Source organism: Micromys minutus (genome assembly GCF_963924665.1).
Source record: "Micromys minutus genome assembly, chromosome: 14".
Taxonomy (NCBI): Eukaryota; Metazoa; Chordata; class Mammalia; order Rodentia; family Muridae; genus Micromys; species Micromys minutus.
In genome coordinates, this window is record NC_137983.1 from 34,368,638 (window position 1) to 34,391,184 (window position 22,547).

Below are 22,547 nucleotides of genomic sequence, written 5' to 3' on the forward strand. Positions count from 1 at the left end.
CTAACTTTAAAAGGGAACAGTTATCGATTCTCAGCCTTTTGGCTAAGATCAAGTGTAAAAAGGGAATGGTTTATTTTTCTTATATGATATATTGGATATCTAATATCTAACTCCACATTTAATATATTAGAAAGAATATTAATACAGGGGCTGGGAAGATGGCTCAACAGTTAAGAGCACTGACTGCTCTTCCAGAGGTCCTGAATTCAATTCCCCAGAAATCACGTGGTGGCTCACAATCATCTGTAACAGGATCTGATGCCCTCTTCTGGTGTGTCTGAAGACAGCTGCAGTGTACTCATATAAATAAAAATAAATACAATTTTTTAAAAGAAAGTTTAATACAACTACAAACATAAATTGTTAGGTAAATATAATCTATTTCTAATGTTTATCTTCTCAGAACCAAGAGCACAGATAGAAAAGACTTATTGTCACTGAGGTTTTTCACAGGACTCTTACAGAGAGAGGGCTAGTGTTCAGTTCCCTGCACCCACATGGCAGGTGACAACCATCTGTAACCTGATCCCAGGGAGTCTCACACATTTTGGCTTCTGTTGGCGGTTCACATACATGAAGTGTTCATAGATGCACATGTAGGCAAAATACTCATACACATGGGATAAAATAAAATATTTTAAAAATAAACAAGCAGTATTTTGGATTAGAGAAGTGACCTTCCCCGCCTCTTTGGTTAGATACATTGGCTGCTTTTCCCAGAAAACTCAGTTCAATCCCCAGTGTGTAAAAAAACATCAAATAAGAGTCTTAGTTAGGATTTTACTGCTGTGAACAGACACCATGACCAAGGCGACTATTATGAAGACAACATTTCATTGGGGATGCCTCACAGGCTCAGAGGTTCAGTCCAGTATCATCAAGGTGGGACCATGGCAGTGTCCAGGCAGGCATGGTGCAGGAGGAGTTGAGAGTTCCACATCTTGTTCCAAAGGCAAACAGGAAAAGACCAGCTTCCAGGAGGTCAGAATGAAAGTTCTTAAAGCTCAGGCCCACAGTGACACACCTACTCTAACAGAGGCCACACTTCCTAATAGTGCCACTCCCTGGGCCAAGCATATTCAAACCACAAGTCTTATAAAACGAGTGTTTATGACAAAGAATTAAAATCTTTCTTATCTTCACCCCCAATCCCAGAGACTCAGCGCTCCTTTCCGTCCCAATGGGGTACAGCACATACTCAGTGCAGACCTGCATGCAGATATAAGGTGTGTGTGTGGGGGGGGGGGTGCTGGGTGGAGATGAATAAAAATTTTCCTAAATTAAATCATTTTTAAAACGTCACCAAATGCTAATCAGCAGCAGAAAGTGAGATTTAAGCGTGTAACTGGCCGAAAGAAAACCTGCGACCTGCGGTGGTGTCTAGGAACGCATCCGCAGAAGAGCACAGACCACTTGGCCGTTGTCAAAGCAGCTTCTGCCACGGAAAGAAAATCGATTTCTGAATTACTGGGGGAGAGACCTTAGAATCTGCAGCAAGCAGTAATTAGGGCAGCTTCAAACGCGCATCCTAGGCAATGGGCGCAGCACCGTTAATACTACCACCTTTGAACCTGCGGACTATCCACTCCCACTTCCCCGAAGCTCTCCTCTCCGGGGCTCTCTCCCGCCTCCGTCACCGCGCGCGCGGGGGGCGGGGGGCGCTCACTGCGCCTGCGCGGCGTGACGACGCCACACGCTCCCGGAAGTAGGAGGCGTCCGGCGGAGTTTGTGTGGCGGCCGCCGCGGGAACGGGAGCGCGGTAGTTTTTCAAGGGAGAAAGGCGGCTTCGCGGGGCTCGGCGGCGTGACAGCGAGCGTCAGCGGCCATCTCTCGGGGCGAGAGGCGGCATGGAGGACGAGCGGGGCCGGGAGCGTGGCGGCGACGCGGCGCAGCAGAAGACGCCGCGGCCAGAGTGTGAGGAGTCCCGGTCGCTGAGCGTGGAGGTGAGGGTGCTCGCGCGGGCCGGCCTCGCTCGCTCCCCTGCTCCGTCAGTCGGGGCGAGCACCCTCAGCTGAGGGAGGAGGGCGGGCGGGAAGTTCCGAGTGAGAATTCCGCGTAAACATTCGGCGGGCGCCGTGGCGCTGATTGGCTAAGTTCTCATCAGCGCCCACCCTTCAAGCAATTTGGGGTGCTCCGGCAGCCTGCGTCTTCCCAGCCCCGGACGGCCCACTGCCATCTGCACCCCGAGTTGGCGTCTGTTTCCGAGAGGACCCTCCCCTGGTCGTTCCCCCTCCCCACCCCCTGTCCCCTGATGTCTTGCCCAGAATCCTGCTATGACCAGCTTTCATCTTGATGAATTAGTGTTGGCTAGTGCTGCGGGTTGAGATGCTAAAATCCGTCGCTTTTTTTTTTTTTTAATTGTAATAGGAGTTGAGCACTAAAATCCAGGGTATTCGCAGGGTAGAGCGATGGCTTGGCCGTGAAAGGCTAAGCTCAAAACCAAAATGTCAAACGGTGGGTATTCCGAAGAGGCTTCCTAGTGCCTTTGTTCTTTCCATTTACACCTTCGTTACACCCAGATTAGCCTTTAAAATATATTTTTAGAAATGTGTGTATTATGTAAATGGATGCCACAGATGTGCAGGTGCCTCTGAAGACTAAAGGAGGTGGTCCTGGGGAAGAGCAGAAATTGTTCTTTATGGCTAAGATATCTCTCGGGCCTCTAGAGTTATTTTTTAACAGTCTTCGTGTGTCTGCTCATTCCGTGCCTTATTCAGTTTCCCTCTCTGCCGCCTTTGCTCATTTCATCTTTGCCGTCCACTCTGGCTTCCTTGTGTTCTTTTATAGTAGAGTGTTTTTTAACTTAAGGATCTTGTGTTCCCCTTGTACTGAGCATGCTTCTCTGGATCTTTCCAGATTTATCTTATTCCCTTTGTTGGTATTTTGGAAGGCTGAAAGAAGCTTCCATTTGCCCCTTTCATTCTAATATATGTTGTCAACAACATCATCTAAGTCGGTTCTAATTTTAATTTGCAAAGCTTTTTATAAGAGAAGTCGAATATACTTTATTGTCTTTTAGAGTCCTGAAACTTTGAGATAGAATTCTTTGATGGCCTGGATCTGTGTTCCCATTGATTTTTAGCAACTGTTTTGCTTGTTAACTTTTGTTGCTTTTGAGATTTAGCTAGTAAATTTCCACCAACTCCAATTTCGGTGGTTGATATAAACCACTAGAAGGAAAGCAGCATTTGGACATTTTTGTTTCAGTGTGCAGATGCAAAAGCTTTCTTTTTTTTTATTTTTATTTATTATTATTATTATTATTATTTTGTAATTAGGTAGTACATAGTTTTTTGCAACAAGATTGTGGAAACAGGTTTTGTTGAGAAGTGGTTAGTTACTTCCTAGTAACTTTATAAAACTTTGACACTTTGAAACAGTAGTTTTTTTAAACTGTTCGTTTTTTAAACTGTTTCAAAGATGAAGATAGAGCCACTTCACAATAGAAAAAGAACAGCTATATTTTGAGATGCTCATATTTTTGTTCAGGAAAGTGTGCAAACCCTCCTTAAGTTCCACACTCTAAGGCCCTTCTCTACAGTATAGGAAATTAGTGAAGTTGATGATGCTTTCCCATAATGTAAAGGATGTCTGATTTGTAATAATAGAAACCATATATATATTTAATTGGGTACATGCAGATTACAGAATGTCAGGGTTCTGTGAAAATGAGTATTTCTTTCCATGTTGTGAACCACCTCCACAGTTCTTATCTGGCCAGTCCTGTATGTGACATGTGAGAGATGAGCCTAGAGATGAGTGAATGCTCATGCTAATCTTGGGTGTTAATTTAGTAGAGTGCATTTGCAGATAGTCATGCCTGTGGGGTTGTGAATATTCCCTTCTGTTCCTTTGCTGGATTATTTAAACCTCTTTTTGTTTTGAAAACTTGTAGTGTATACCTGAAATTTGGGAGGTAACAGTTTACACAGAATCAAGACTGAAGTTGGACCTTGGCATCAGAAGTAAATCTTTATAGAAATGACCATTTATATATCTAGAACAGGTGTGTTAGTGTGGTAAATTTTTGAAGCTATAGATTTTAGGTAAGGATTCTTCAAGTGTATCAGAATGGATTTATTCTAAGAGACTTTGTGTAAGTTAACTAAGTAAGACATTGATTTTGGTTAAACTCTTAATGTTTACAGTTTTGTAACCTGAAAAACAACGGAACTTAAAATTCATTGTAACTTTAAATATAAATTATCCGGATGTCTATGGAGAAACTTAAATATGTCTGAAGCTAGTTATTTGGTCAAAGTGCAGTGTAATCTTAAAAACATTTGTCTAAGCACATTCTGATTTACAAAGTAAGGGCTTTGCTTTTGTAACATGTATTTTTGGCAAGCTTATTCCCGCCCAGGAAGGATTCATGCAGTGAAATTATTGGCCTCTTTCTCAAAGAGGGTAGCAGTGAGAATTCTGTCACAGCGCCTAGTAGTTCACTACTAGTAAGTTTGAAAGCTAAGAGTGGGAGGTAATTCTTGATCCTTTGACATCAGTCTTAAGCCAGAGACTGCAGCCTTTCTATGGGTATTCCTCTTTATTCCATAATTAGTAAAGTTTACTTAGGGACAATGTAGTAAATTATGACCAAGTAAATACACATATATGATAATAATAAATAAATGTTTTCAAGCTTTTAGTGTACATACTTTCTTTTAAAATCAGTGTTCTATCTGCATGCCAGAAGAGGACATGGGATAGATCCTTGTGAGACATCATGTGATTGCTGGGAATTGAACTCAAGACCTCTGGGAGAGCAACAGTGTTCTTAACCACTGAGCCATCTCTTCAGTCCGTAAACAAACTTTTTGACAGTTCTGAAAACATCACTTATATTTGTAACATTGCATATAGACATTTAATTAACTTTAAAAATTCTTTAGAAATTATTGTATTTGTGGTTTAGGTCTGCCCATGAGGAATATAGAATAGAGTCACTTGCTAGAAAAGGAACACTGTAGATTTGAATAAATGATATAATGCATGACTTAAATTGTGAACTTTAAAACAGAATGTATTTGTTTTAAGTGATAGGAAGTTTTAGTTCTGGACTGACATCTGCTTTCTCATTTTTTTTGTTGTTTTTGTTTTGTTTTGTTTTGTTTTAAATATATGGGTTGCCTTTATGTGTTTAAATTTATTGCCACTATGTTAAATGAATACACTGCAGCTGTCTTCAGACACCAGAAGAGGGCATCGGATCCCTGTTACAGATGGTTGTGAGCCACCATGTGGTTTCTGGGATTTAAACTTAAGACCTATGGAAAAACAGTCAGTGCTCTTAACCTCTGAGCATCTCTCCAGCCCAACATCTGCTTTCTTTTCATTTGGGGCAGGTTTTGTTAACTTTGTGAAATAAAACCAGGTTAAAGCATTCTTGGAAAGTCACTGATTCATGTATGCATAATGATGTAAAAGTCACTTAAACAGCCTATTTCTGAGTTTGGGATACTGTTTGTGAAAGGACTTGTTTATAGTCTGGTGATCATATGTAAAAGTGGCTGTTTATTAGTATATACAGTCTCATACTGTTTACCATTACTGAATACCACCTACCATTTGTGCAGTGAGGAACCTGCAGATCAGAGGCTAATAACTGCCCAAGGCCATGCTGCTAGTAAATAGACAGCTGAGGCCCCAACTGACAGGGCTCTGACTCTAGTGTCTGTCCTCTTTTCACTTAGCTTCATTGCCTCTGAGGAATCTCATGACTCAGAATAGAGCGAGGCCAATTATACTGGAAGCATCTTTTCATCTTCCTGCCCTCCTCCACTGTCGCCAAGGGGAGCCTTTCACTGTACATGTAGCGTGAGGAGATTGCATCTTTAAAATTATATCTGCACAGATTATAACTCACCTCTTTCCCTCATTTCATAGAAAAAGCAGCGATGCAGACTTGATGGCAAAGAGACAGATGGATCTAAGTTCATTACCTCCAATGGCGGTGACTTCAGTGACCCAATTTACAAAGAGATTGCAATGACAAATGGTTGTATCAACAGGATGAGTAAGGAGGAACTCAGAGCTAAACTTTCAGAATTTAAACTTGAAACAAGGTAATTAAAACTGACTTCTAACCTCTTACAGCAGTTAATATACTCTAGTTGTTAACCAGAATCACTTTCCAGTTATAGAAGTAGTACCTGCTCATTTTAAAAACCACTAAAAAATAATAAAAGTGGAAATTTCCTACCATGAGATAATTCAAATCTCAGCTGTGATTTATATTTTTAGCATGAGTCTTGGCTTGCAAGTCTGTTGCTCTTCTTTAGAAAGCAAAAGATCTGTTTGAGTGAAAGTTTGTGACTGTTTTAGAAATGTAGTGTCAGTGTATAACTGTGTAGTCATGTTTGTAGCAAGTCTGTTTCTTTACTTTTTACCTTTGGTGTTAGTGTCCTCTGAGTGGCCCTTGAGCACAGTTCTCCTCTGCCTCCTGAATGCCCTGTTATATGAGTGTTGGCGTTCTGGCCAAGTACAGCTGAGGGTGCAAACACTGTGACCCAGGAATTCAGAAATGTGACACTTGAATTATGCCAAATAGGAAAAGGAAGGAGCATATTTCAGGCAAAAAGAAATTAAAAGCAAAACAAGAAGACCTTGTAATTTCTATGCTATTTGTATGTTTTCTGTCATATGTTCTTGTCTGTATTGTGTGATCATGTGTTCTTGTCTGTATTGTGTGATCATGTGTTCTTGTCTGTATTGTGTGATCATGTGTTCTTGTCTGTATTGTATGGTCATGTGTTCTTGTCTGTATTGTATGATCATGTGTTCTTGTCTGTATTGTATGATCATGTGTTCTTGTCTGTATTGCATGATCATGTGTTCTTGTCTGTATTGTATGTTCTTGTCTGTATTGTGTAATATAACTTTAAGGAATTAGAAAGCATGCCACAGATTCAGGTTACATAGTGCTGGATAATTATAGCTGATGGTGTAGCAGCATGCTGTGGGGAGAAGAGATGCTTGACAGGGATACTGAAACGATAAGTTGAGGCAAAGTGAAGGAACCCTATGCTGAAGTCTGCTTTTACCTTGTGCCTGAAGGAAGCCACTGAAGATGACTTATACAAGAAATTGAATCACTTTTTGGTTTTGTTTGTTTGGTGTTTTGGGTTGGTTGGTTTTGTTGGTTTAGCTTTTTTTGAGGCAGGGTTTCTCTGACTAATCCTGGCTGTACTGGAACACACTCTGCAGACCAGGCTTGTCTTGAACTCACAGAAATCAGATCCTCCTGCCTCTGCCTCCCAAGTGCTGGGATCAAAGGTGTGCACCAGCACTTCCAGGTGCACTGCTCAGTTCTTACAGTGAGGTGAAGTGTGCTGCAGGCTTCGTCAGCGCCTCTGCTGTACTCCACGGAACTAAGAGAAGCTACAGTAGATTGAGGACACCCGGTTCACAGTAGTGTTCAGGGGTAGAGCTGGTAAACATGGTGTTTGGATACAGAGGAGCAAGGCAGATGTTAGAGGAGAGGCTTTTACCCTGTGCAGCTAGTTCAGTGTTTGTATCACCATCGGGTTTGCACTGCCATTTCTCCAGAGAAACAGCAGATAAATAAGATCAAGAAATGAACAGAAAGTAATCATAAAGTAACATAATCACATCAGAATCTTACAGAGAAAAGGGTTGAGGGACTCTCCTAGGTTGATAATGTATGAAGAAAACACTTAAAACACTGGGCAGGAGGCTTCAGAAGCAGGTGAATCTCTGAGTTCCAAGCCAGCGTGGTCTACATCATTCCAGGACAGCCAGAGCCGCATAGTGAGACCCTGTCTCACAAAAAGAAAAAAAAAAAAAAAAAAAAAAAAAACATTAAAATAATTTGTTTTAAACAAGCATTATTTGATTATCATTTTCAGTAATACATAGATAGGATTCTTGTTCAGTGCTTTACTGGTCGTTTAGAAAGAAAGTAACAGGCTTAAAACATGCAAGTTTTAAGTCACTAGTTGATGTGACCAAGAAATTGAGCAGCCTAGGTTTACTTAGACTCTTACTGAGTATCTTAGTGATCTCTCAAAGCACACGCTGTAGGGTGGTATATCCTCAGTTACTTTTGAAGTAGCTAAAAGACAGTCAACTTGAGGTCCACAATGCTTTCCTAGTTGTCTAACCCACGAACAACAGAAGAAAGAGTGCACACAACATGTTCAATTTACCTGAATTTTCTCACTCAGCATTACAGTTTGTCCTGTTAGCTTCAGTTTTCATATGTCTGCCTTAACATACAGGGCAGTGTTGTGTGCAGGTTCAAGATTATGGCTTGAAATATTAGGTACAATGAAGATTGTTTTGTGAAGGAAATTTTTGTCATATTAATCTTTGCTAATCTAGCTTTGAGGTTTTCTTTACATTTGTTTTAACTAGCATGGTTTGTTATTCTGTGGCTGCAACTGCAAGCTAGTGCCTGCAACTAGTAGTTGTGATTCGTGACTGTAACGTTTACTTAATCTTATGTTTTTAGAGGAGTTAAGGATGTTCTAAAGAAGAGACTGAAAAACTATTACAAGAAGCAGAAGTTGATGCTGAAAGAAAGCAACGCTGTGGACACTTACTATGACTACATTTGTATTATTGACTTCGAGGCTACTTGTGAAGAGGGAAACCCAGCTGAGTTCCTACATGAAATTATTGAGTTTCCTGTTGTTCTGTTGAATACACACAGCTTAGAAATCGTAAGTGAATTGTTGCATTTTCATCTCAGTTTTAGTAGCAACTGTTCTGTTGTTCATTAGTGAGCTGGGAGCTCTTAGCTGGAAATAAAATTACAAAAGGAGATTTTTGCATGTTTCTGTGAGCTCCACATCAGCATGATTAATGGAAAAAGCACAGTGAAGCAGTTCTAGGATTTTTTTTTTCTTGTCCATGAGCTAAAATTGTGCTTTCTCTGTTATTTAGAATGCATAAGTAGATACCAGTCTCCAGGGAGGTGACAGAGGAACTGGAAAGTACCCTGGTGTATAGTGCTAAGAATCTGGTTCTGTAAACGGTTCTTGGCATCTTAAAGCTCCTTAGATGATTTTGATGTACAGTGAGGGTGGGGGACCGTTTGTAGAGATAATTCTGAGGTCATAGGGGAAACATTTAAGCCTGCATTCCAGGCTAGGTAGGCTGTGAGCTTCTGTGTAATTCTTCATCTAGTTATTCTGGTTTTCTATCCTTGTTACCAGCCAGCTTCAACACAGTGGCCCAAGGAACCCTTTCAAAACCTTGCCATGACTTCTGACTTAACTTTAAATTTAAAAAACAAACAGACAAACAAAAAACATAGTTCATGTATTTATTATTATTATTATTATTATTATTATTATTATTATTATTATTATTATTGTTATTATTCAGTTCATTCCAGCCATACTAACTTGCTTCTGATTTCTCAAAAGTTCTCAAAAACCATTTTCCAGCTGGTTATCCAAATATACACACCATCCCCCCAGAAACCCTTCAGTTCGTTAGAGTTCGCCTTTAATTAAACCACACCTGATTATCTCGTAACTTATAAACACCCCTGTAGAGCCATTGTCTGAGATCCTCCTTGGTTCACTCTTTGTTTTTTTTAAATGATTAGTATCTGGTCCATAAATAAATATATCTCTGTAACATGCTTATTGAAAGTGGTCCCCCACTCTCTCTCTGCCTTTGTTTGTTACAGTGTATTTAGTATTACTTGATTGCAATGCCAAAGGGAATTACATCTTTGAAAGGTTTTTACTTAAAAGTTATAAACCATGGGACTGGCAAGATGACTCATGGGGTAGTGTGCTTAGCCTGGGGACTGGAATGAGCATGATAGAAGGGAAGTGACTGCTCCCAACATGTCCTCTGACCTTTACATCTGTGCCTTGGTAATCACACATTTATATTATATGAGTGTGTGTGTGTGTGTGTGTACACTTATACACATACAGAGAGATACACAGATAGGTTTAAGATGTTTGAAAAATTCATAAATTATAAGTGGTGTGTGATAGCATGCTCCCTTAATCCCAGCACTGGGGCCAGAGTCAAGTAAAACTAACCTGGTCTGCATAGTGAACTGTAAGCCAGCCAAGGCTACATAGTGTGAGACTTTTGCCTCAAACAAAACAAACTCCCAAATAATAATTAAATTATAAACAATATATTGAAACCTCACAAGAACTTTTATACTTTGTACATTTATGACATCCACCTAACTAAAATTCTTAGTAAAAAAAAAAAAATTTAACCTGGTAAATGCATTTTTATTTACAGTTCTCATTAAACATCTGCCTAACAGATTGTTGTATAGTAAGATCAGTGTGTCATAAGAATGTGTTCTTATTCCTGGTGAGATGGCTCAGTGGTTAAGAGCACTGATTATTCTTTCAGAAGGTCCAATTCTATTCCTAGCACCCACATGGTGGCTGTCAACTGTCTGTAACCAGTTTCAGAGACCACAACACCCTCTTTTGAGTGATATACATGCAGATAAAATGGAGAAAAAAAATGAAAATATACCTCCCCACACCTAATTTAAAAACCAGTTTGTTCTTAAAAAGTATGTACTTTGCCATTTTTTTTACTCGTGTATCTTGGCCAAGTCTTTTTTTTTTAAATTGTAAATAAATTTTAAATTTATTTATTATATATGAGTACACTGTCACTGTCTTCAGAAACACTAGAAGAGGGCATCAGATTCCAGTACAGATGGTTGTGCGCCAACATGTGGTTGCTGGGAATTGAACTCAGGACCTTTGGAAGAGCAGTCAGTGCTCCTAACCACTGAGCCATCTCTCCAGCCCATACTTTGCCATTCTTAATGTTTAAACTTTTGTGGGGCTGGAGAGATGGCTCAGCAGTTAGAGTGCTTGCTGCTGTTTGGTTTTCAGGATGCTTATCAACAGCACTTACTGTGATTACAGCCCCAAGAGATGCAGGAGATCCGATGCCCTCTTCTGGCTTCCATAGGCATTTGCACTTATGTATATATGTATGTACATACGTACGTGTACACACACACACAGAAGAAAACTAAATCATTTAAAAACTTTGCCTACAAAAAAAAAGTATTCTTTTTATTTGTATATAGTTTACATTAACAGTTGCCACCTTTTCAGGTTTTAAAATTGGTCTTAATTTTCAGAAACTAACCCAATAATTTGAGGAAGCAGTGTCCACCAGGAATACAAAAGAAACTTCCTCAACCTAATAAAGTTCTCAGAGCTGGGAGCATATAACTTGGAAAGCAACTTGGAAACTTGAGAAATGCTACACAGTTGGTGTTCTTATAAGTTGCTATAGTCACACGGCAAGGTGTTTGACTTTGGTGTTTAGTTTCATTGAGTGCTTTTATGGAATGAACAAAGAGCTGATTTCCTACAATTGAGGGAGGCCTCATTTCTTCCAGAGAGGGTATTTTTACTACCATTATCATAAAGTACCAGCTGTGTCAACAAGCCTAATGGTCTTCCAATAGACAAACCAGACGGCCAGCATTTTACAGGTAAAGAAAATATTTACCTCAATTGTGGTCTGAAGTTGGGCTTTCAGGCACCTGCTAACTTGATGTCTTTAAACCCCAAATAAGCTGTGTCTTTACATTTAAATATCAGAGGGCTTTTTGTTGAGGGATCCAAGGGCATCTCCTTAGGAACTCTGAAATGATCCATCTGGAATAGATGCAATCCATCCTGGCTGGATTTGTTGAGAGTGCATGTCATGTACTGTAGTCACATGCGACACTTTCCCTATGTCCTCCCCTGCAGGAGGATACGTTTCAGCAGTACGTGAGACCAGAGGTTAATGCTCAGCTTTCAGAGTTCTGCATCGGCCTCACTGGGATTACTCAGGTGATGACTGTTTCCATTTCTCTTGGTTTTAGTGCTTATTTTGAATTTGAAGTTTTTAAGTCAGTGGTTTCCTTTGTGGATAGTTTTAAAAATACTGTTATAAGCAATTTAATGTGTCATTTTCCTTATTTTGTAATTCTTACTGTAATTAAAATAACAACAGCAAAAAGAGATGGTTCAGTGGTTAAGAACTCTGGCTCTTCTTACAGAGGATTTGTGGGTTTGATTCCTAGCACCCATGTGTTCACTCACAATCCAGACCCAGGATCCCGGGCCCTTCTATAGGCTTTAAACATGCACATAGTACATATGAAGGCAAAATACCCATACACATAAATTTTTAAAAGAATTTTTTAAAAAACAGTAAATTATGTTACAGTAATATAATAATGATAAAGATAATTTTATAACAAAAAACCTTAGAAGGGAATAGGGGGCGCAGTTCCAAGGCTAGAGGTTCTCTTGAGCACAGATATTTGAGACCAGCATGGGAGGCACTGGTTAAAGCCAAAGAGTCAGCTCTACACTTACGCACCCCTCAAAGTTGTGATGATGCAGCTAAGATTTCAGTTGTAAACGGAGCATTAGTAAGATAAGCGTCACTGTGCTGCACTGACAGATAGGCCTTAGAACCGGTCTGTTCCAGTCTTGACATACCCTTTTGTTTAAGTTTTAATGTGTAGGCCGTGTTCATTTATTTGGTTCCTTCATTAGCTTGTTCACTGTCTCCCACTGTATGTATATGTCAGGTCTCTTTAGTTTCTGCTTCTGTTGTCTGTGAGTAAAGGGATCGGACAGAATAAACCAGTGGTCACAGTTTGGTTAGGAAAAATGGCAGTATTTTATTAGTATCATAGTTCAGGTTGGCTCAAATCTGTGGGCTCTTAAGAATATGTTTGAGCTGGGCAGAGGCAAGCAAATCATAAAGGGTTCTGTGATCCTGAAAGCAAGTATAAGAGACCTGCAATGTGTCAAATTGGTGGTTTAGAAAGTCCAGCCCCATACTGTGCCACACATACTGTGGTAATGTAGTGTAGAAGGTAAGACTGAGATGGAGAATTCTCAGGGACTGTAGGTTAGATAGAAAGTTTGCCCATTTTCTAAAGAATTCGTTCACAAAGAGAGCCACCAGGGTTGATCTTTGTTCTAGTTTGTTCCTTATAGCTGTAATAAATACCAAAAGCAACTTGGGAGGAAAGCTTCTACCTTCAGATCACAGTCCATCACTGATGGAAGCAGACACGGGAGGGGTTTGCTTACTGCCCCACTCAACTAGATTGTTCTCTGGCTCAGGCTCAGCAGGCTTTCTTATTCAGAACATCTCTAGCCACCTGCATGGGGGTTTGGTCACCTGTGTGAAATTGACAAAACCAGAACAATCTTAAATCTTAACTTTGGGAGAATTGTACACTCCGTTGAAAGCAGTCCTTAATTCTTAGGTATAAAATAATTTCTTCCTACCTGTCTCAGGTGAACATTTAGGCAGTAAGTAGGTCATGGAAATCACAGGAAGTTTAACAGTTCACATACTGTTTGCTTCCCTCCAGTTTATGTGTTGTAGGCTACAAGCAGTAACTACACCATCCTCTTTGTCCTTTTGTATCTTCAGAATCAGGTGGACAGGGCCGATGCTTTCCCTCAGGTCCTGAAAAAAGTAATTGAGTGGATGAAGGCAAAGGAGTTGGGAACTAAGTACAAATACTGCATATTAACAGATGGGTAAGTAGGAAAACACTTCCAAATCCCTGTTAACAAAAAAGGCTTAGTTCACTTAACTTCTACAGTGTCCGTGGAATGCTGTGTACTAAAGTTCCCAAGAGTCCTTCTACAGAAAGTGTTCTCTCTTCTCATATTCTTTGCCTAGTTAAAGTTGAATTCTCAGGATGGAAGAAAGGAGGGAAAGCCACCAACACATCAAGTCTATCACTAGAACCCCAGGGTGATGCATTCCCACATGGAACAGCTTGTCTCTGTCCATCCTGACGTTTGCTTGTTCTCTGAGTCCTGCAGCTTGGTACCACACATTCCTCACATCTGCCTCACCCACCATTCTTCAGGCTGCCCACTCACTAAGGCTTTGCCTTCTCTGCCCAATTCGTGTTCTTCCTTCAGGGAGATTCTCTTCCTCATCACCCTCTCCTTCCGTTTTACCCAGGCACCACAGCCTGTGCGCCTTCCACATCTTACAGTCATTGTTGTACTGGGTGTTGGGGATGCTCATCTGTATTCCCCCACTTGGGAGTTGGAGGCAGGATGATCAGGGATTTGGGGTCAGCCCACATTGTGAATTTGAGGCAAGACTGGGCTGTATTTTGAGACACTATCTCAGAATTCTACTGTGTCTCCTCTCTGGGGTGGGGGGACAGAAAAGAAAAGGGGGAAAAATGGATATCTACATAGGAAAATCTGAAGGATAAAGAAGGATTATAGACTTTGTAGACAGTGTACCAAGGTCACTGTATCGCAGAACCATTAAAGGTAAAGGAAAAAGCCGTAAACAGCTTTTGTTCTAGTTTATGTTATGCCATGGTGGAGTGCTCCCATGTTAGGGTACTGCCCACGCAGGTTTACAGGTCTTCATATAGGACAGGACGTGCACATGGAACTTACCACATTATCATTGCTTTTAAAGTCTTAAATTCTAGGATAGATTATTCAAAATTGGTACGGTGTTTTGTTTTTGTTTTTATTAGATAGTACCAAAAACAGTAATTGATGCTTCCAGAAATGATGTAGGCAGCTCAGGCTGTCAGTTTGGTTAGTGATGATCAGTTCAGGTTGTTAAAAGTGCTCAGAAGCAGTAGGATCCTAGGGTATACCGTAACTTAGTTGAGGATTGTAAAATATCCTGCTGTTTGGACTTTGCCCAAGGAAGGCCATTTGAATGAATTCAGCTCCACAAGATACAATCAGTCCTTACCTGGTTGGCCTTTGTTTGGAGACAAGGTCTTACAACGTACCAGTTTTGAATGGTCTGTGTGCCGGAAGTTTGGCCAAGAATCAGAAGTACGGAAGCTATCAAGATGGGCTTAGTAAGAATAGTTTGGAAAGAAAATACTGCAGTTTCTCCCTTAATCCCATTTTCTAGGAATCAAGGTTACTTTTCTAAGTTTGGTATTTTGTATTAGTATAAGAGAGTTAATGTAAGTAAAACATAAATAGAACAGCTTAAAATATTCTTTGTAGTAATAGTATAGCATTTACTTTATGTATTTTTCTCTTTTTATAAGTTCCTGGGATATGAGCAAGTTCTTAAACATCCAGTGCCAACTAAGCAGACTCAAATACCCCTCTTTTGCTAAAAAGTGGATCAATATTCGAAAGTCATACGGAAACTTTTATAAGGTAAAAATTCTTTTTTATTATGTTCTCACCCATGTTTCCTCAATTTTACATAAATATTCAGCTGTGCTTTTTATATGAGCACTAAATTTTTTTAGGTTTTTAAATTTACGTGTACAAGTGTTTTGCTTGCATGTATGTATATGGACAATACGCATACCTGATGCCCATGGAGAAGGTGATGTCAGGTCCACTGGAGCTTGACGTGACCATACGGGTCCTGGGAACCCAACCTGGGTGCTGCAAGAGCAACCAGAGCAGCTCTTAACAGCTGAGCCATCCAGCCATCCCATGTCTTTTTTTTTAAAGGTATTTTTTCACAGGAAAAAAGCAAAGCTATCCAATCTCAGTTGTGTTCAGATTAGAACTATAGCTCCTTTCTCTGCCTTTTATTCTCATTTAATGCATCACCTTTAACAGACAGATTCATAAGTGGAGCTTCTGGGACAAATGTTATTGGGTTTTATTTTCCTTTTGCTTTTGTGTGGTTCTAGAACTCGAACCTAGAGCCTTATGTCTCCTGGGCAAGCACTATATACCTAAGCTGTCTCCACTGCTTTTTAATTTCACTTTATTTTGATCAACATTAACATTTATAAGTAGTATAAATTTTAATCTAATATTTAAAGGCATGGAGCAATATACATTTCTAGTCACGGTTCTCATCAGAACTGAATACTCTCACACAAATTCTCTTACCTTTAAGCAGGTGGTCTCTTCATATATTTACTTTTGCATTTTTTCATTTGCATTCTTATACTTATGCTGTATTTGAATTTTCCTGTGACATACTGCTGAATTCCTACAGTGAAGGCTGGTTCTTCTCTATCGAGTCTCCTGTCTCTAATCGCCCTTCCCCCCTGCATGTTTATAACTAAGTCATTGCTCAATGCTTGTGGCCTGTGACTCTGGAGACTCCTCAGGAACCCTCCTCCTGCTGTTTGTGTAATGGAAGCAGGGGCAGCATGTAGCTCCTGCAGAGTGCTGAGGTTGTAGGCTTGTTCACTGGCTGGTTGGAAATCTGTTACTCACCAGTCAAACTGTGACACTTCTTGGTACTCAAGACAGTCTGTGGCTGGCTTTCAGGATTACTGTCTTGGAGCCATTAGTCTTGTAATTTTGACTTGTTTGTCCTTCAGTCTTCTAAATATCCCTTGGGTGTTTGCTTTGCTTTCTGTCATGTCTCTGATTCTTTGTTACCATCTTTCTCCTTTACAACATCTTGATAAAGTGTGTCCTAATGTAGTTTGTTTGTTTTTTTTTTAAGGTACTTTGTCTTTCTTTAAAAACTTTATTGAAAGTTACATTGACAGAGCAGGGAAAGTTGTTTTTAGCTTAGTTTTTGTTTTGTTTTGTTGTTTTTTGTTTTCTGAACAGTGCTGAGTAAAAGGTCTTATGCCTTCTGGTGCTCACTTCCTTGGGGTGTAGTGGGGCCGATGGTCACACGGTATGTGCCTCATTGGCATTGCTAGTTTCCAAAGGTTTTTCCACTGTGCTGCGTCCTTAGCAGTAAGATCCGTATCCTTCATAGTAGATCCAGCTCCTTGCTGCCATCTTTAGGTGTTTGCTAATCTGGTGTGAGTGTGCTGCTGTCTGTCTAGCCTTTGTTCTTTTAAATTAGGTCCCAGCCTTTTGCTATTAGTTTAACACAGTTCGGTTATGCCTTGTTAGTCCTTTGATTATATTTTACAATTTTTCTCTTTATATGGATTTTTCTTGTCACACAGTTTGGGAATAAAAAAAATCCCCACTTTTAAAAAATGTTACAGAAAATTCAAAACCTATCTGAAAGGAAAAATCTGAGGCACGACTCAGCTCCAGCCTTAGAAATGCACGCAGTCCATCACAGTAAGAAAACTGACAGCAACTCATCACCTGTGGCTGTTTCAACTCCTGCTCTGTTCCTTAGCCCAGCTTTTCTCAAGAGTGTATGTCAGAAATGGCCGGTTAAAATGTATTAATCTCCTTGTTTCCGCTTTATAAAGTTACAGACTAACAAGCTGACATTATAAACCTGCTAATCAGCTGGCTCAAACTAAAATAGGGTTTGATATTTCTAAAAGTAGACTGGAATAAGAAGAATAAAAATACAGGCACAATCCTGTATACAATTAGGGTGAAAACATCCCATTTTCTTCTCTTGCATAGTATACCACGCTCAAATGTAGGCTGACTTTAATAATTATATAAATGTGCCTTTTATGGGCCTCTATCTCCATTAAAATGCTGGGGTTTTTGCAATGAAGTATGAGATACCTCCTCTAATTGATGTACTGTGTTTTATTTCTTCTGTACAATTAGTTGGTTTGGGAAAATTGTATAAATTGGTATTTTCTAGAAAAGAGAGCAGACAGCTAGAATTTCCCCATATTTAAACATACTCATATACCCAGATGTATAGATTTAAGTATGAAACAGTTCATTAAGTGTTGAAGTAGGATCCCCTATAGGCATAGATTTTTCACACCCACCCTACTTTAATGAGAGTTTAGCCTCCCCTCTAGCCTATCATCCTCCAGAGGTAGTGGGAAAGAAGGGTTGTTGGGCTATGGGGGATGTGGACCTTAAGAAATATTTTGAAGGAGTTCTTTGGGGTGATTCCAGTCTTTGTTGTTCTCGGTCTAGTCTACTAGCAAACACCAACACAAAGCAGCAGCCCAATGCAGTCCAGCACACTCAGCAGACACCACGCACGAACTAGCAAGGGCAGTTCAATTTAGAAGAAACCACAAGGCTCACTAACTGGCCTGAGGCCTCGGAAGTGGCAAGAAGCTGAAGGAACCTCACAAGACATTCTTCGAAGAGTTTTTCTCTATAAAGTTACCACAAGTAAAGCTGAGCAATGCAGTGTAAGATGAACCTATACATACATGTCAGTGAAGACTAGCAAGGCGGAGCAGTGTTCTAGCTTCCACTGTCTGTGGTGTCATACACACACACACACACACACACACACACACATGCTTGCTAAATATAACATGTCCTTTCACATGTCTGATATCTTTCACCTTTCACCTGTATCTGCCTCAGCAAAACATTCTTTTACATGTCTATTTTAGCAAAACATCCTGTGTGCCTCAGCAAAGCACCTTTGACATCACTGACTTTCCAAGAAAACCAGAAGTCTTCATTTCAGTCCCCCAACTCTGAAAAGTGGAGTACTATAAATAAAGTCTAATTTTATCATTTTTAAGTCAGAATTTCCATTTTTTTAATTTAAAAAAAATTTACAAATATATTCTGGTCACAATTTCCCTTTTCTCGACTCCTTCCTGACTTTTCCCAACCAGCTCTATGTTCTTGCTCTTTAAAATATGTGCACATACACACACACATGCACACACACACACACACAAGCTCACAAAAATGGAAACCAAAGTATATAAGCAAGTGACCAGCAAGACTCAAAAAATACCCCAAAGCAAAATAAGACAAAAGGTACAAAAATACCATTGAACTTTTTTGTGTTGGCCAATTACTCCTGAGGTGCTGTTTATATACTCAGTGAAATGCCATTGGAGAAATTTTAAATTTTTCTGTTGCCTGTGGGTCTCAATTACAGATAGTTTTTAGGTTGGGGAGGGAACCTATCCTCACCACTGGGACCCCATCTCGCTTGTCCCTTTTATCAGCCCTGTGCGTGCTGCTACAGCTTTTGAGTGCATTTGTGTCTCAGTCCTTGTGTCTGAGACACTGTTTCCTTGGAATCATCTATCACTTCTGACTCTTCATCTCTTCTTTGTAGATCCCTGAACTCCTTGGTCAGACAGGGGTGGAGACACGCCATTTAGGACCAAATGCTCTGAGGTCTCCATCTGCAGACTCTGTAATTGTGTCTCTTTGTTAGTTCCCGTCTGCTGTAAGGCTTCTCTGATGAAGAGCAGGAAGAGCAGAGATAGTATTCCTCTTCTCTGGGTGATGCCTTTGTTCTTGTAAGAGAATCCAGCAGCCTGACTTGTCTTCTGCTATTGAAAATTGATTCAGTCTTAGCTTGGCTCCCTGTTCCACTGCATGGAAATGTCTCTCTTTTCCACATTGTGTGCACACCTCAATGCCACCCATTTCTAATTCATTTCCTGTTGGTCAGTACCTCAGAACTGGAAGCTCAAATCCTGCTCTCTAACCCAAGAGCACGCACATAAGTACTGGTGTCCATGGAATGTGTTTCTCCTCTGATCATAATCACAGGAGATTGTAATGTGTAATTGTGGTCTGTGCTGATGCCTGTGGTCTTTCAGTGCTGTACCTCAATCCAAGCCCTCTGGCTTTCAGTCTCCATTGAGAAGCCAGATGTTAAGCTAGTGGTCTGCCTTTATATGTGACTTGGTCTTTTAATATCCTTTGTTTCGTTCTGGGCATGTGTTGTGACTATTGAAGTGCTGTGGGGAGTTTCCTTTCTGGTCTGTGTATTTGGTGTTCTGAATGCCCCTTGACCCTTGCTGGCATCTCTTTAGAATTAGGAAATTTTCTTGTATGATTTTTGTTTAAAATATTTTCTGTGCTTTTGACCTAGGTTTCTTTATTCTTTGTACCTATTATTTGTGGGTTTGTCTTTTTATAGTCTCTCACCCTACATTTCCTGGATGTTTTTGAGTCTACAGTTTTTGATTTTTCTTTTTCTAAAATTTATTATTTTCTTTGATCTTCTTTTCTACTGTCTCTGCGACCTGAAAGTTTCTCTGCCGTTTTGTTTTTATTTTGACTTACTAAGCTTTAAAAAAAAAAAAAAATCCCCCTAGATCTTTTAGTTAAGATCACAGGAACTCACTATGTGGACCAGGCTGACCTCAAACTCAGATAGATCTGCCTGCCTCTGCTTCCAGAGTGCTGAGATAAAGATGTGTGCCACCACACCTGGTACTTTCTTTTAGTGGTTCTGTTTCTCTTTTAGATTCTTTTTTCATAGCTTGAATTGTTTTTATTATTTTGTTCAAGTTGGTGTTTTCCTGTCTTTGTTCAGACATGTATCCATATCTGTGATAAGGTCCTTGAACATATTCTTAATTGCTATCTTGAAGTTTTTGTGTTGTGCCTTAAATAAATTGCTTTTCTTATTTTTTAACTGAACTGTTCAGAGTTCCTAATTACTTACTTGGTTCTTAATTTTCTTCTAGGTTCCAAGAAGCCAGACAAAACTAACAATAATGCTTGAAAAATTAGGAATGGATTATGACGGGCGGCCTCACAGTGGTCTTGATGACTCTAAGAACATTGCTAGAATAGCAGTGCGGATGCTTCAGGATGGATGCGAACTTCGAATCAATGAAAAACTGCACGGAGGACAGCTGATGAGTGTGTCCTCATCCTTACCAATAGAGGGCGCTCCAGCTCCACAGATGCCACATAGTAGAAAGTAACTGCTTTTTGTCTGGATCAGTTGCTACAAAGGTAGCAGGTGAATGAATCTGAGTTAGTACAACCTTCAAGCACCTTAAACATTTAAGATCTTACTGCAGTTACAGATAGATGGATGTGTATGCAGACATTTTGTGGGAGGACATACCAGATTCTTTGTCACCAGCACTTTTGATATGAGCGCTATTTGTTAACACACAGTAACCAGTTCCTGCTAAGAACTGAGTTTTATAAGATGTCCAAAATGTGTTCCTTTGCTTTTAAGATGGAAGTTTTATTGGTTCGTTCTTTGAATGTCATGTCTTATGCTGAAATTTAAAATGAATTTCTATATTACCACCACTAAATTAAATACATTTTTTGAAAGTGTGGAAAGGATTGAAAGGCAGTGTTTACCCATTGAATTTTAAGTAAAACGTGGTCCTTTTAATTTTGTAAGTTTGTAGGTGGAGTTAAGGGGTTATCGGTGAGGAGTTTGTTCCAGGACTGCTGTGCATGGGTACCAGATTCTACAGATGTTAAGTTCTGTACTTAAATGACATAATGTTTATATATAACCTACACATATTCCCCCATATATTTTAATGATCTCTAGATAGCTTATACTTAATAAACTATAATCCTTCAGGGAATAATGACAAGAAAAAAAAAGTCTTCAAGTTCTTGTAGACACAACCATAGTGGGCCTCACTACATACATAGCACTTAAGTAAGTTGCTCCAGCACAAGCTGGAAAGAAAGGAAGGCTCTGAGACGGCGGTGACAGCAGCTGTCCCGTGGGTCACTCACTCTGCTCCATTCAGCAAATGCTTACTAAGCAAATTCAGGTGTTTCTTTTGGAACATTTTCTGCATATCTGCATATGTTCCTATATTCAAGCCAGGTAGTTGTTTCTAAAGGTGTCAACCTTGACAGCCTGAGTTTGATCCCCAGAACATACATGTAGACTGAGAGAATCAGCTCAGGGATGTCCCCTGATCTTCAACATGCACACTGTTGGAATTGCACCCACATATACATACATATGTGTCCAAAACAAGTAAGCAAGATGTAACAAAGTACTGGGACCTGTTTCATCTCGTAACTGGAAACCTTGTAATAGGTCATAAGATTCAGCTAAAAATCTAGTTACAAGAGACTGGAGAGGAGGCCCAGTGGTTAAGAGCACTTGCTGCTTCTCCTTTAGACTCATCAATTCCCGGAACTCACATGGCAACTCACAACTATCCGTAACCCAAGTATCAGAGAATCCAACAGGCAAAACATTCATAAGCAGAAAATAACTAAATTTAAAATACTGGGCTGAAGGAATGGCTCAGAGCTTGAGTGCTGGCTGCTCTTTCAGAGGTCCTGAGATCAATTCCCAGTATAAGTGAATGTGAGGCCATCCTGGGCCATATAATGAGATCCTGACTCCAAAAAGTGTTAGTAGAAATTACAAGTGAATTATGAGAGCTATAACTTACAAATCTGTGAGAGTTTCTGAAGATTTGCTCATTGGCTTCTGTCTCCTTTGTGAATGTGTATTTGTCCTGCTTTGAATTGACTTTACAACTCATGGTAAACATTTGTATTCAGTACTGTGAGGTGAAATGTTTTGTGCCATAGTTAGTAAAGCACCTGGCATGTCTTAGTGAGTGACCAATATATATTGGAAAATAATTCCTATTTCTAAAATTAAAATGTGCTCTGGAGATAGTGATGTAAAACTACCTAGAGGCTGAAAGTGTGGACTTAGGAATTAAAGCCCTGTCACATTTTTCTTGGACCAATTTCATTGACATTGCCTGTTTTGTTGTTTTGTTTTTTTTTTTAACCTTTTCTTAGTAATTGTGATCATATTATATTTCTGTGGTCGATATAATCAAGCAGATTCACCACGTTTTCCAGCTCGGCATAGAAGAAGACAGATGTGCTTGGTGGCATGAGAATTTGCTACACAGGCTTTGGGTTTCATTACCTAGTGAGCTGCTGTCTTGAAGCAAAAGGATGGAAAATAGCACCTCATTGTGAGGGAAGGTGCCAGCAGGCCCG

At 39.9% G+C, this 22,547-nt stretch overlaps 1 protein-coding gene across 1 annotated transcript; it reads left to right on the forward strand.

The window, feature by feature from the left end:
• Positions 1 to 1,768: 1,768 nt before the first annotated feature.
• Positions 1,769 to 22,252, forward strand: ERI1 (exoribonuclease 1). Its single transcript, XM_080928328.1, has 7 exons — positions 1,769 to 1,943; positions 5,884 to 6,062; positions 8,471 to 8,681; positions 11,733 to 11,816; positions 13,426 to 13,535; positions 15,047 to 15,161; positions 20,273 to 22,252. The coding sequence occupies exons 1-7, from the start codon at positions 1,848 to 1,850 to the stop codon at positions 20,513 to 20,515; spliced, it is 1,038 nt and encodes a 345-aa protein (XP_080784454.1). The 5' UTR covers positions 1,769 to 1,847; the 3' UTR covers positions 20,516 to 22,252.
• The last annotated feature ends 295 nt before the right edge of the window (positions 22,253 to 22,547 follow it).